General features: G+C 43.3%; 1 protein-coding gene across 1 annotated transcript; it reads right to left on the reverse strand.

Moving 5' to 3' along the window:
- Positions 1-14: 14 nt before the first annotated feature.
- oxtrb (oxytocin receptor b) lies at positions 15-12,465 on the reverse strand. Its single transcript, XM_077199934.1, has 3 exons — positions 12,340-12,465; positions 10,586-11,643; positions 15-2,070 (listed from the first exon to the last, which is right to left on the reverse strand). Exons 2-3 carry the CDS (start codon positions 11,505-11,507, stop codon positions 1,844-1,846), a joined length of 1,149 nt encoding a protein of 382 aa, XP_077056049.1. The 5' UTR covers positions 11,508-11,643; positions 12,340-12,465; the 3' UTR covers positions 15-1,843.
- Positions 12,466-13,208: the final 743 nt, after the last annotated feature.

A 13,208-nucleotide genomic window follows, 5' to 3' on the forward strand; every position in this document is an offset into this window, starting at 1 on the left:
AAAACACAAAGATATTTAATAAATACATTTTTATTCTTTTCAAATGAATCACAGCGACAGCCTTATTTACAGAAAATTTCAACATGTGGGAACTGTTGAACATCACAAAAAAAGTCATAATTTACTCACCCTCACATCCACATCCATATGCCTTCTCTCTAACTGATCTCTGAGCTGCTCTTATCTAACTTTATGAAGAAAGCAACCATGTTGCAGGCTTCATGAAAGCACCACAAAAGTCACGAGTAATACACTATAGGCTACTCAAAGTGTTCTGAATCCATGCGAAAGCTTTTAATTTAAAATATGTAGGCTATAAACCCTGTAGCTCTTGGATCTCATTTGTGCACATGCATATTCAAACTCATGACACTTCAGGTTTGAACACTGACTGCAAATGACATTTGGCATGTCTGTTCCTAAAACTATTGCATGGCTTTAGAAGAATATAGCACCAAAGTTATTCAAAATCATTGATTTTGTGATCCACAAATGAAGAGAAAAAGTGAAAGTGAGTAAATAAAAACACACATTCACATACAATATGGAAAAAGTGCTCATTCTGAATTCATGATATTTTTTACTTGCTGTACGTTATAAAGTGTGGTTCATAACTTCACATACTATATACTATGAAAGGTGCTAACATGGCAAAAGTTAAGAAAGATATGGTCAACAGGTCAAATGCTGTATTTAACTGCAGTGTATTTAAAGCGCTTAAATGTTACCTGTGGCCGGTTGCATAAACAGCTTACTCATCTTTTTTTTTTAAGACTGTAAATAACTTTTTTTTAGGTCAGTTACATAAAAATGTAGATTGGTCTAATTTGATACCGAAAAGTAAGACTGATTACCCCATAACTAACTAACTGTAAGTTCTAAACACAATGGCTTGATCTGAAAATATACGATTTTTCAGTTTTTTTGTGCAGATCTCATACCGGAGCTCATAACTCATGCATGCAAGATACAAGCACCTAATTGCTGTTCGGTTTCTCCATCCAGCATCCCTCCATTAGCCTACCTCCACTTTTATTTAATATACTTAAACCCTTTTAAACAGAATACATTTCATCCAGAAGCAAAATACTGTCATTGTGTGAAAAGTCTTGTGTTCCACAGAAAAATTACAGTGTACGGGTTTGGAATGACATGAGTGTGAGTATGGCAGAATTTTCATATTTGGTGAACTGTTTCTTTAAGCATACAAAGGCAGAGGATAAAGGCCTGATCACACCAAGGAGGACAATAACTATAATGAAAATAACAATAAACATATAGAACTAAAAATTGTTCTAAATATAAATGAATAGCAGAGAATAGCACACCACAAATATAACAATAACGGCACAGATAAACTATATCGTTGGAATCACTTTCAGAACAATATTTTTCCAGCTGATGAAAGATAAAAACAATGACAGCCAATCAGAATCCATCCTGCTTTAAAGAGTTCAAGCATTTAAAGTGGCAGACGACATAACTGCAGCAGACGGTTAGAATAAACAGATCGATATCATCCACTAGTATGGATGCTAAGGCCTATAGTTATCGTTCTATTTATCTGTATAGGCCTAGTTAACGTTCTTGGTGTGAACGGGCCTTGAGCGCTTTGGAGAAAGCATGGATAGATGTAAATGGCTCCTGTTACAAAAACTGCTACAGGTCAAGCATTATAGTTTTGTTAAGATACATATTTTAGGCTGAAGAGGATCGCATGTCAATATAGAGGTCTACTCTGCACCACATGTGTAAAAATCATATTAACGATTCCTTAGCTTATGTTATCTTCTTGTTCTTTCCATGATGGTTATATACGAACTGCAGTCATTCCAACTTTCTTTCATGTATTAGAGGACTGTGTCACACTCTTCTGGCTGCCGGTGTTCCTCATTGCACCCGTGCCTGAATGGCTTTCAGATCTCCACTGCCTCTTACAGCCACAGTGAGATGCCATAAGACAACGCTGCATGAGATCCCGGAACAGATGACCAGCGAAAAACATGTAGATCCAGGGGTTACAACAGCTGTTTAGACTGGCCAGAAGCATTGCAATGATGAATGCCATAGCTATTAGAGGCAAAATAAAAACAAAAAGTTAGTGACACACAAGTCATGAGACTATTAAATATGAACATTATGTACTTGATTCAAATTGTACCAAAAGATTATGTAAAATCTATGTACTTCCCATATTATGCCTAGACATACAGAACCAAAATCATGTAAAATCTATGTATAGATAGATAGATAGATAGATAGATAGATAGATAGATAGATAGATAGATAGATAGATAGAAGAAATCACTCAAATCTCATCTTGCACCACCAAAATGTTACCCATTTACTGTATTCAACTTGTTTCTGATGACAAGGCAAGGCAAGACTAATGTCCTTATTCACGTACAGTATTCTATATAATTTACTTGTTATGATCTGCTGCTCTAAAATTGCTGGTGGCACAATATAAAATAAATTAAGAAATATAATAGCTACAGTATATAAATGAAGGGCTACAATGGCAAGAATCTGTACCCGGACTATAATGGACTATAATCCATCACTGGTTCTATAGCCAAGTCCTAAAATTGAAAATTATGCCATAACTTTTTATAATGTTTCTGAGATAAATCTTTCTCACGAAGCATAAAAATCATGATCCTAAAATAATTCTTCTTAAGGTTTCATAATGTTAATGGCTAATAAACTGAAATGGACCAAATTGTCTATATGGTCATTTAAATCTGTGTATTAATTACACGGTTGATGCTCTGAAAATCATCATTGAACAAAGACAGTAGAAATGTAAGTACATTGAAAGCGCACCCAAAAAACCTTAATGGCAGCAAGATTTATAGCTCTCTCTAAACACACTCTCTGCTCTAAAATAAGTTCACATGAAGGATTGATAAATGGCTAGGGGGTGGATGTGCACCTTTGTAAATAAATGGTTCTCTTACAAATGAAAAATAATATAATCTGCCATAAGGGAAGAGCTGCATTTAGATTCTTCAGATGCTGTTTCATAGGAAAAAATCAGCACACAGCACACACATGAAAGACATGAGCATATAATGATTCAAATAATAAGTAATGATACAATTTTCTAATATAATAATCATTTTTGGATGACCTATTTTAGGTCTGATTTTAATATCTAATTTAATCTCTATTGTCCTTTCCATGCCTATTGGCTATATTGTTTATTTTGAATCCGATTATTTAATGTATTGTCCAATATAGATAATTGTCTTTCAGCTAATAAATGTAAAGCCTAGACTTTGAGAAGTCATAGGCTACGTGTCATCTTTAGGGCTGGGTATGGTTAAAATGTTTCGATGCCGATACCGTGACTTCGATACTGGTTCCTAAACGATACTTTTTTCGATACTAATTTTATGAACAGATGATGTTATAGCAGAGGCTGAAACTTTAATGTGAAGAGGGGGGAAAACAAGAAAGCTAAACTGTTAATGCAGCTAACTTTAAGGATAAGCAAACTTTAAGAGATGCCTAGTTCAATGTGAGTTACAGTTTTTCCCGTAAAAAAATTTCTGGATTCCGCGCTGTTCCCTTTACTACATGTGCGACCGCGACGCACGCGTTGCTTGTCTGCGCCATTCATTTCATCGCAGTGATCGCACGCTGTTTTCATCAATCCGACGTAAACTAGTGTTTTTTCTTGATGCCTCGCCACAGCCAGCACTTGATTTGCTCACGTCATACATGCTGCTTGCTAATTGCTTCACTGACATTGACAAGATTAACCCCTCAGGTATCGAAAGACAAGACATTTTTTGATACTCGATGGTATCGAGGCAATTCGGTCGGTGCCTAAAAAGTATTTAACTCGATACCCAGCCTACTATGATACTATGTTTATAAATTACAATGAGGTCCCAAAGTCTGAAAACACTAGTGAAAATATTTTTCTATTGTGTTCTGTTGCACAAGTAGGCCTATAGTTTTTTGTTCCCTTTCAAGGGAACTTCGAGCTGCGTCAAACGCTGCGGGAACGCCCCTGCGTTGTGCGTCATGAAGCACGTATGGAATCAGCCCAATGGAGAGATGAAACGTCATAGGCGGGTGACGTCATCGACCAGGAAACTATAAAGCACCCCAAAAACACAAGCGCATTAGCTTCTGTGCTTTCAGTCGCGCTACATGTGAATCTGTCCCTGGTGATATTGTCTGTCTTACATACCCTGCACCACACAAACAATTTATCCCTATATATATATATATATTGAGAGATTATGGCGGACGAACAGCAGTTTAGAAAGTGTGTTCCTCCCTGCTCGCGTTATTTAACGAGCGGGGATACACATGATCTTTGTGTTGTTTGTTTGGGAGTTCAGCATGCCCAGTTTGCTCTCGAGGGAGCAGACTGTGAGCATTGCGAGCGTTTGCCGTTAAGGACGCTCCGCTCCCGCCGGTCGCTCTTTGAGGAGAGCGGTTCGGTGCGCGCTCCCCGCGGTTCGGGTCCCGCTTCTGCCGAGGCAGAGCGGCGGCGCTTATCGTGGGGATCGCAGATGGATCTCACAGCGGGGTTTGAGACGGGCTCTGCCTTATCTCTCCCTTCACCTGTGAGATCCAGTGCCTCAGTCCCGGGTTCGGAAGCACGCGCTGCGGTTTCTTCCGCTCGGGCTGAGGCACCAATGCTGCAGCTATCCAGTTCTGAGGAACTTGATGTTGTTAGTGTTGAGGGAGATGTGGAGGATTCGCCACCCCACACTCCTAAGAGTGATGAGCTTATGGAGGTGTTAACAAGAGCTGTTGAAAAACTTAATATTGAATGGCCAGTGACTAGACAGGAGTCTGTTTCTAAATCAAAGTTGGATGAGAGATTTTTGCCGTCACGTGTGCAGCCTCCACGCCGGTGCCTGCCGTTTTTCCATGATCTCCACACCGAGGTGTCGAAATCATGGAGAAAACCGGTGTCATATAGAGTGTTTAGTCCCCAGACTTCAACATACGCTAATATTATGGGAGCCAAGGCTCATGGTTATGGTGCTTTGCCTCGTGTGGAAGAGACGCTTGCGAGCCATCTCTCCCCCGAAGCAGCATCATCTTTTAAGGCACCGGCATTACCCACCAAGCCTTTAAGAAACACTTCGGCTTTAGTGGGTAAAGCATATTCGGCAGCAGGTCAGGCTGCGTCATGTCTGCATACTATGTCAATCTTGCAGGCATACCAGGCTGATCTGCTAAGGGACATGAGTGAGAGTGAGGAGGTCAGTACTGACGTAGTTCGTGAACTGCGTCAGGCTGCTGATTTATCCCTGCGTGCCACCAGAGAATCGGCCAAATTAATGGGTCGTTCTATGGCAGCTCTGGTGGCCGCAGAAAGACATTTGTGGTTAAATCAGACTAATATTAAAGAGAGAGAAAAAGCTTTTCTTTTAGATGCTCCTCTTTCTCCCATGGGGTTGTTTGGTGATGCTGTGAATTCAGTTATCGATAAATTCCAAGAAGAAAAGAAACAAACTGCAGCTTTTAAAAAGTTTCTTCCCCTTAAAGTTCATGTCCCTGGGGCTGCTGGGCGGGAGCAGCCCCGGCCGTCTTCGAGCTCATCACATAGAGCGCAGCAGAGGCAGAGTGTCGCGTCTCGTGCTCCCCCTGCTGGACAGTGGGCTCAGCCGCGACACTCTCAGCCGAAGCCTTCTCCCAGTAGAACTGATCTGAGGACAGTTATATTGGCTAAGAAGGCTTCGGCTAAGAAGAAGTCCTGACGCCAAGCCGTTCAGGATGCTGAGGGTGGTCCCCACCGAGGCGGAAAGGTGTTCACCTCTTTTTACGGTGCCCATTCCTCCTCGGTGCCCTCAGGGGCTCGTTCTGCCAACCCCGCCTTTATGCCGGGGCACAGACGATCCCAGCGAGCGCTTTCCCGAGGGACGCTCGCTCCCTCTGAGGAGGGTCTCAGAGCGGTCAGACCAGTTGTTCCCTGCCGGTGCGCCGTTACAGGGCGCTGCGTCTGCTGCTCAAGTTACACCAGAGGCCAGTCTCGAGAGGCTGGTACCCTTAGTAGAATTTCTGGCAGAGTGGAAAAGCCTTCCAAAAATATCTCATTGGGTCCTGCAGACAGTAGAAAAGGGTTATGCTATCCAGTTCAGGTGTCGTCCACCAAAATTCAGAGGGGTTCTGCACACAGTGGTGGGCCCCGAGCAGGCTCTGGTATTGGAACAAGAGGTGAAAACGCTCCTTCAAAAAGAGGCTATAGAACGGGTTCCTCCTCCCAGTTTGGAGTCAGGTTATTACAGCCGATATTTCATCGTTCCAAAGAAGGATGGGGGGTTGCGTCCAATTTTAGACCTGCGCATATTGAATCGCTCGGTAGGGAAGCTAAAATTCAAGATGCTCACTATCAAGCAGATCGTGTCTCAAATCAGGTCCGAGGACTGGTTTGTCACGATAGATCTGAAGGACGCATACTTCCATGTGTCCATCCTTCCACAACACAGGAAGTTCCTGAGGTTCGCCTTCGGGGGCGAGGCGTACCAGTACAAGGTTCTTCCGTTTGGCCTAGCTTTATCTCCCCGCACTTTCACGAAATGCATGGATGCAGCACTAGTGCCTCTGAGGCTTCAGGGCATTCGTATTCTCAATTACATCGACGATTGGTTGATTTTAGCTCAGACCGAGCAGATGGCGGTTCGGCATCGAGATGTCGTCCTCGCTCATATCAGAAAGTTGGGGTTGAGGCTGAACGCAAAGAAAAGTGTATTATCTCCTTCCCAGAAGACCACTTTTCTGGGTGTCGTTTGGGATTCGGTATCGATGCGGGCGCGACTCTCTCCGACCCGCATCGCTTCGATTCTCTCAGCTGTGAAACAAGTGAAGCTAGGCCAGCTACTCACTGTCAAGCAGTTTCAGAGACTGTTGGGTCTGATGGCAGCAGCGTCCAACGTTATACCTTGCGGCCTGTTGTACATGAGACCGCTACAGTGGTGGCTCAGGACCAAGGGATTCTCCCCGAGGGGAAATCCGCTCCGCACGTTCAAAGTCACGCGGCGCTGCCTTCGTGCTCTGGTCATGTGGAGAGAAACTTGGTTCCTATCCAAAGGTCCTGTGCTGGGGGCTCTTTGTCGTCGCATAACGCTAACGACGGATGCTTCCCTCACAGGGTGGGGGGCGGTCATGAGTGGTCGCCCAGCCCAAGGTCTGTGGCAGGATCATCATCTTTCGTGGCACATAAATTGTCTAGAGATGTTGGCTGTGTTTCAGGCTCTGAAACACTTCCTAACAGACCTGAGAGGCCATCATGTGTTAGTTCAATCAGACAACACGTCGGTGGTCTCTTATATAAATCATCAGGGGGGCCTGCGGTCTCGCCGGCTTTACAAGTTGGCCCGTCAGATCCTCCTGTGGTCCCAAGGGAAGCTACTATCTCTGAGAGCAATGTATCTCCCTGGGTATTTGAATGTGGTAGCAGACTCCCTGTCGAGGCAGGGGCCGAGGCCAGGGGAATGGAGACTCCACCCCGAGGTGGTGGAGCTCCTTTGGTTGAGTTTCGGTCGCGCCGAGGTGGACCTATTCGCTTCCAAGGAGACCACTCATTGTCATCGGTGGTTCTCCATCACTCTTCCAGCCCCCCTGGGGTTGGATGCTATGGTGCAGCCGTGGCCGAGGTCACGTCTGTACGCCTTTCCCCCGATTGCTCTGTTACCAGGAGTTCTGGAGAGGGTCCGCCGGGACGGGGTCAGTCTACTACTAGTAGCCCCGTTCTGGCCGGCCCGAGTATGGTTTGCGGACCTGATTTCTCTCCTGGACGGTTCTCCTTTGGAGCTCCCGGTCAGGAGGGATCTACTCTCCCAGGCGGGGGGCACGATACTTCACCCCCGCCCAGAATTGTGGAAACTGTGGGCTTGGCCTCTGAGGGGGCCCAGCTCATAGACTCCGGTCTCTCAACCGAGGTTGTTGAGACCATTCTTAACTCCAGAGCTCCATCCACGAGGAAGCTTTATGCCTTGAAGTGGAAACTTTTCACTTCTTGGTGTGGAGAACACCTGCAGGACCCAGTTAACTGCCCAGTGGGTGCAGTGCTGGAATTCCTGCAGGAGCGCTTCTCCACAGGGTTATCCCCCTCCACACTAAAGGTGTATGTGGCGGCACTAGCTGCTTACCACGTCCCTTTCAGTGGAGTTTCTCTTGGGAGACACCCGCTTATAACTCGTTTCCTCCGTGGCACTTTGAGGCTGAGGCCAGCAGTTCGTACGAGGGTGCCGACTTGGGATCTGGCCATTGTATTAGAAGGTCTTTCCCTAGCTCCTTTTGAACCTATCGAAGAAGTTCCCGAGAAGTTTCTCACTTTTAAGACTATCTTTTTGCTTGCTATCTCTTCACTAAAAAGAATCGGAGATTTGCAGGCTCTGTCGGTTTCACCCTCGTGCCTGGAATTTGCACCTGGCATGGTTAAAGCTTTTCTGCATCCTAGACCAGGTTACGTTCCTAAGGTTCCTACTAATATTGTTAGACCTACGGTTCTGCAGGCTTTCTGTCCTCCTCCATTTATGTCATCGGACCAGGAGAAACTTAATTCACTCTGCCCTGTTAGGGCATTAGACGCTTATGTCCACAGAGCTGCCCTGTGGAGGAAATCAGAACAACTTTTTGTATGTTTCGGGCCACCCAGGAAAGGGTGTCCGGCGTCTAAACAGAGAATGAGCAAGTGGGTGGTTGAGGCTATCTCACTTGCTTATGAGTCGGCTGGCCAGCCTTCACCTTTGGTTGTCCGAGCTCACTCTACCAGGAGTATGGCTGCTTCTAAAGCTCTTTTGTCGGGGGTTTCCCTGAGTGATGTTTGTGATGCGGCTGGATGGTCTTCACCGCATACTTTTATTAAGTTCTATGACCTAGACTTAAGCTCTACCCCTGGGGCACAGGTGCTCTCGTCCTCTGTGCGCTAGTCTCACATGACGGTCATTTGGTCCTATGGCGACGTGGGTATTCGCGTTCCCGCAGCGTTTGACGCAGCTCGAAGTTCCCTTGAAAGGGAACGTCTCGGTTACGTATGTAACCCTAGTTCCCTGATAGGGAACGAGACGCTGCGTCGCTCCGCCATACTCCCGGCACTCCCGTTAGCGCTTCCTTCAAGCCTATCAGAAGCTAATGCGCTTGTGTTTTTGGGGTGCTTTATAGTTTCCTGGTCGATGACGTCACCCGCCTATGACGTTTCATCTCTCCATTGGGCTGATTCCATACGTGCTTCATGACGCACAACGCAGGGGCGTTCCCGCAGCGTTTGACGCAGCGTCTCGTTCCCTATCAGGGAACTAGGGTTACATACGTAACCGAGACGTTTTCTTAGAATCCACATTTTATAACACACATGTTTAATGTAGTCTTTTGCAGAAGCCCACTTTATGCACATTTATCATCTTGATTGCACTCGTCTAACTTTAGTGAGGAGGAGTAGGCCTAATGCAGAAGAGGGGTGGAAAAGGAAATATGTTGCAGATGGATCCCTTGCAGTTTGTTTTCATATTGGGCTTGCGGGTTTGACAACAGCACTAGACCTCCTCATAAATTATGTTATGAAATTACACGGAAATTACACTCCTAAAGATCTTTTCAGGATAAATAGGATCACTTTGATATCATGCTATTTAGGCTACTTGGCCAAAACTACCTGAGGGTGTTTAAGCTTTGAACCGCTATATTACAAACTTGTTTTCATCTTTCTCTGTCTATATTTTATTCTGAAATATATTTTTTGATTGCCAGCATGCATTAGTAAAAAGTGATGACTGCGGAATGCCATTGCAATGAAGAGCACGAAACATCTTGTTGTATTGCCATCTTGTATGAAAGATTCAAGCGTTTTGAAACTCAAAGACCAGAAAAATGGATAACCTACTGATTACATATGGATGTAAATAGTAACTAAACTATACATTGTAACTATATAAGTAAAAAGACAACCATATTCGCTCCCGGAATTTCTGCCAAATACAAAATATTCATGACTTTTTAAGGCACAAATTCCTTGTTATTTCTAGGTTTTCAATTATTGTTCCATGATGTTTGTGTTTATATAATATATGTATGTGTACACACACACACACACACACACACACACACACACACACACACACACACACACACACACACACACACACATATGTGTCTCTCTCTGTGTGTGTGTGTGTGTGTGTGTGTGTGTGTGTGTGTGTGTGTGTGTGTGTGTGTGTGTGTGTGTGTGTGTGTGTGTGTGTGTGTGTGTGTAGCTATGTACATACGTGTGTGCATGTACATACACATATACATTAGATAAACACAAACCTTTAAGCTGGATGCAATTATTCGCAATTAATCAATTTGACAGCACTATTAAAAATGTATCATTTTCATTGCATTAGATAGCCAAATATCAACCCAAGTATATTTTTAGTGAAATATTTTGCTTGGAAACGTGCTTGTATTATATTTTTAAATAAAGGGTTTTAAATATGTAAGTGATAAGTGGTGTTTTAGTAATGATATAACAATATGTCTACTTTGCATTAAAATGTTTATGCAAATACATGTTTATGCACATGTATTTTACACATTTTATGACCTGTTGATCAACAGAATTTCAACGAACCTTCTCTTGGAGCCATTGGATCCCAGGCTGACCACATCTGAACGAAGAAAAACGGTGTCCAGCAGATAATATAAGCCAGGACGATCACAAACGTCATTTTCACTGTTCTGATCTTAGCTTTGGAGATCAACTTGACGCTGCTCACGCGGGAGAGCGCGGTGCCCTTGGCGGGTCGCGGGGTCAGCGACAGGCACTGATTGCGTCGGGTCTTCAGCTTAAAGTTTTGCCATATTTTATAACTAATTAGTCCATAACAAACGCTTAGAATAGTTACAGGAATGATATAGATGGTGAGACTAATCCATGTGACGTAAGCCTTTGCGCCCCAGGGCTGAACAAAATCCCCCCAGCAGTCGAAAACCCCATCACCCACTTCTCTGAGAGAAAAGATGTACACCTGCGGTAAACTGAAGAGCAGGCTTATAATCCAAGAGGCCAAAACATAAAAACGGTCATTTCGACGGCGCAAGGAACGCAGAGGCTGCCATATAGCCAAACATCTGTCGATAGACATCAGCACGAGCATGTAAGTGGACGCGAACATGCCAACCACCTGTAGGTACTTCACCAGGCGGCACAGAAAGTCTGGTCCGTAAAAGCGAAAGGTGATGTCCCAGATAAGTTGAGGGAGAACTTGAAAAACCGCCACCACCAGGTCAGCAATGCTCAGGTGTTTCATAAAATAGTACATCCGCGATTGACCGTGTTTGCTCGTCTGGATAGCCACAAGGACGCACAGGTTGCCAGCGAGCGCCAGCAGCAGAATACACACAAGCACGGTTACTTCGACTTTAGCCACTTCTTCGTTGCGCTTGAGAGGGTTTACGGTTTGGTTCGATCTCCTGCTGTCGTTTCCCCTGCTTGAATTCACCCAAGAGTCGTTGAAGTGCCAGATAATCACGTCTTTCAGCAGGCTCTCCATTGTGCGTAAAATGCGCGGATGAGCGCGCTGTTATAGCGGCTCTCACGCGCTATATATCGTGACACATGAGTCGAAGGATGCTGTTATGATGGGTAATTAGCAGTAGATGTCGATGGCAAAAATTTGGCCCAGTTCACTGCAAAATAGACGTTAATTAAGTTAAGATGTTTAAAATAATCTCAAAGTGGTTGATCTTTTTCAAAGACAATTTCAATATTTTTTAAGAAGCTGTCTTGTGAAACCCAAATTGTCTTTATAGCCTAGTTAGCTAACTGTCAACTATCTTGAAAACCTTTTTAACAAAACACTACAGATTTTATGTAATATGTTTGTAATGTAAAAAGTTATAATAACGACGGTGTTTATGTGTTGTCAATGTTCCAACTGACGAGGATACTGACATATTGTTGCTATAGTAACCTCGAACGCAATTACTGTTCGCGTACGTGCGTCTATTCATTCACCGTCAGGTAAAACAATATGCGCCCTGACTAACTTTTAAGGTTAATGAAATAATCGAAACGCCAATTTAAACTTACATACACATACATATACATGTAAACATAATACTACTTAAAACAACCTTTTGTTTTTACCTCCTTTGGGGGTTTGCAAGTCGGCGTTTTCTTTACCATAGAGCATCATAATCAATTATTATACATATATTTTATTATATTATAATAAACAATATTTATTATTACCAGTGCGCTATTTCTATTGGGATTTTAATAGGAAATACTAATACTTGTGGTGATATAGGCTACATTAATATTACAGAATTTTAAATATTCATACTATTGTGACAATTACAGTAAAAAAAAAAAAAACCTACCTGAAATGTATTTCGGAAGAGATTAATTCTGTATGTCTTGGGTTTGAAATGGAAGTATTGCTCATAGCAAAACTGCAGCGTTTACTTTCTCCAATGGGTTCTATTGGATACAGCATGTCTGTCTGCACAAACCTCAAAGCAGAGCACAGTTATATGCGACTGCACTGGGTGGATTTGTTCTGCTGCACTTACACATTTCTACCACGGAGTGCCATTGTGCTGTGCTTGAATAATCCACATTTTACCATGCAGAAACAATTAGCAGCTAACATGTAGCAATTTCCCAGTATACTATGACAATATGCATGCTATTGGGGCACATCAGAAATGTTCAGTGTGTGTTATTTTTTCCTCCCGAGCAATATTAGTGGGGAAGTTCAAAAGCTGTTTTGAAGCCAGGACTTTAAAGGGATAGTTCACCCAAAAATGAAAATGATGTAATTAATTACTCTCCCGTTGAATTCCACAAGAGAATTCTCTAAAAGTTCATTCCAAAAGGCCTCTCTGATCCCTTTGATTCCCCTACTTCAGTCTTTTTTTATGTATCTCATGTTCAGTTCATTGCATTTTCCACTGCTCTTAATATTAGTTTCCATTGTTTCTGACAAACACTGACTTTTTCCTCATGACTTGCTGCATGTCTTTCAGGGGCAATATATTGCCCCTACACTTAATGCCCTGTCAGGTACAGTCTGCCAGCTGAAAATAAACCCAGTTTAGATGCATAAGAGTTTCAGGACACTTTCCACTGTTTACTTGAGTTAAACCTTGCCACAGCCAGTTTGGCCACTGAGTAAAATTTATAACCAGTCATACATATTGATTAAAATATTCCTTCTTGAACAAACTTAAACCAAGATCAATCAGGT

The sequence above is a fragment of the Siphateles boraxobius genome, unplaced genomic scaffold, assembly GCF_051911475.1.
Source record: "Siphateles boraxobius isolate OS27281-9 unplaced genomic scaffold, OSU_SipBor_1 41, whole genome shotgun sequence".
Taxonomy (NCBI): Eukaryota; Metazoa; Chordata; class Actinopteri; order Cypriniformes; family Leuciscidae; genus Siphateles; species Siphateles boraxobius.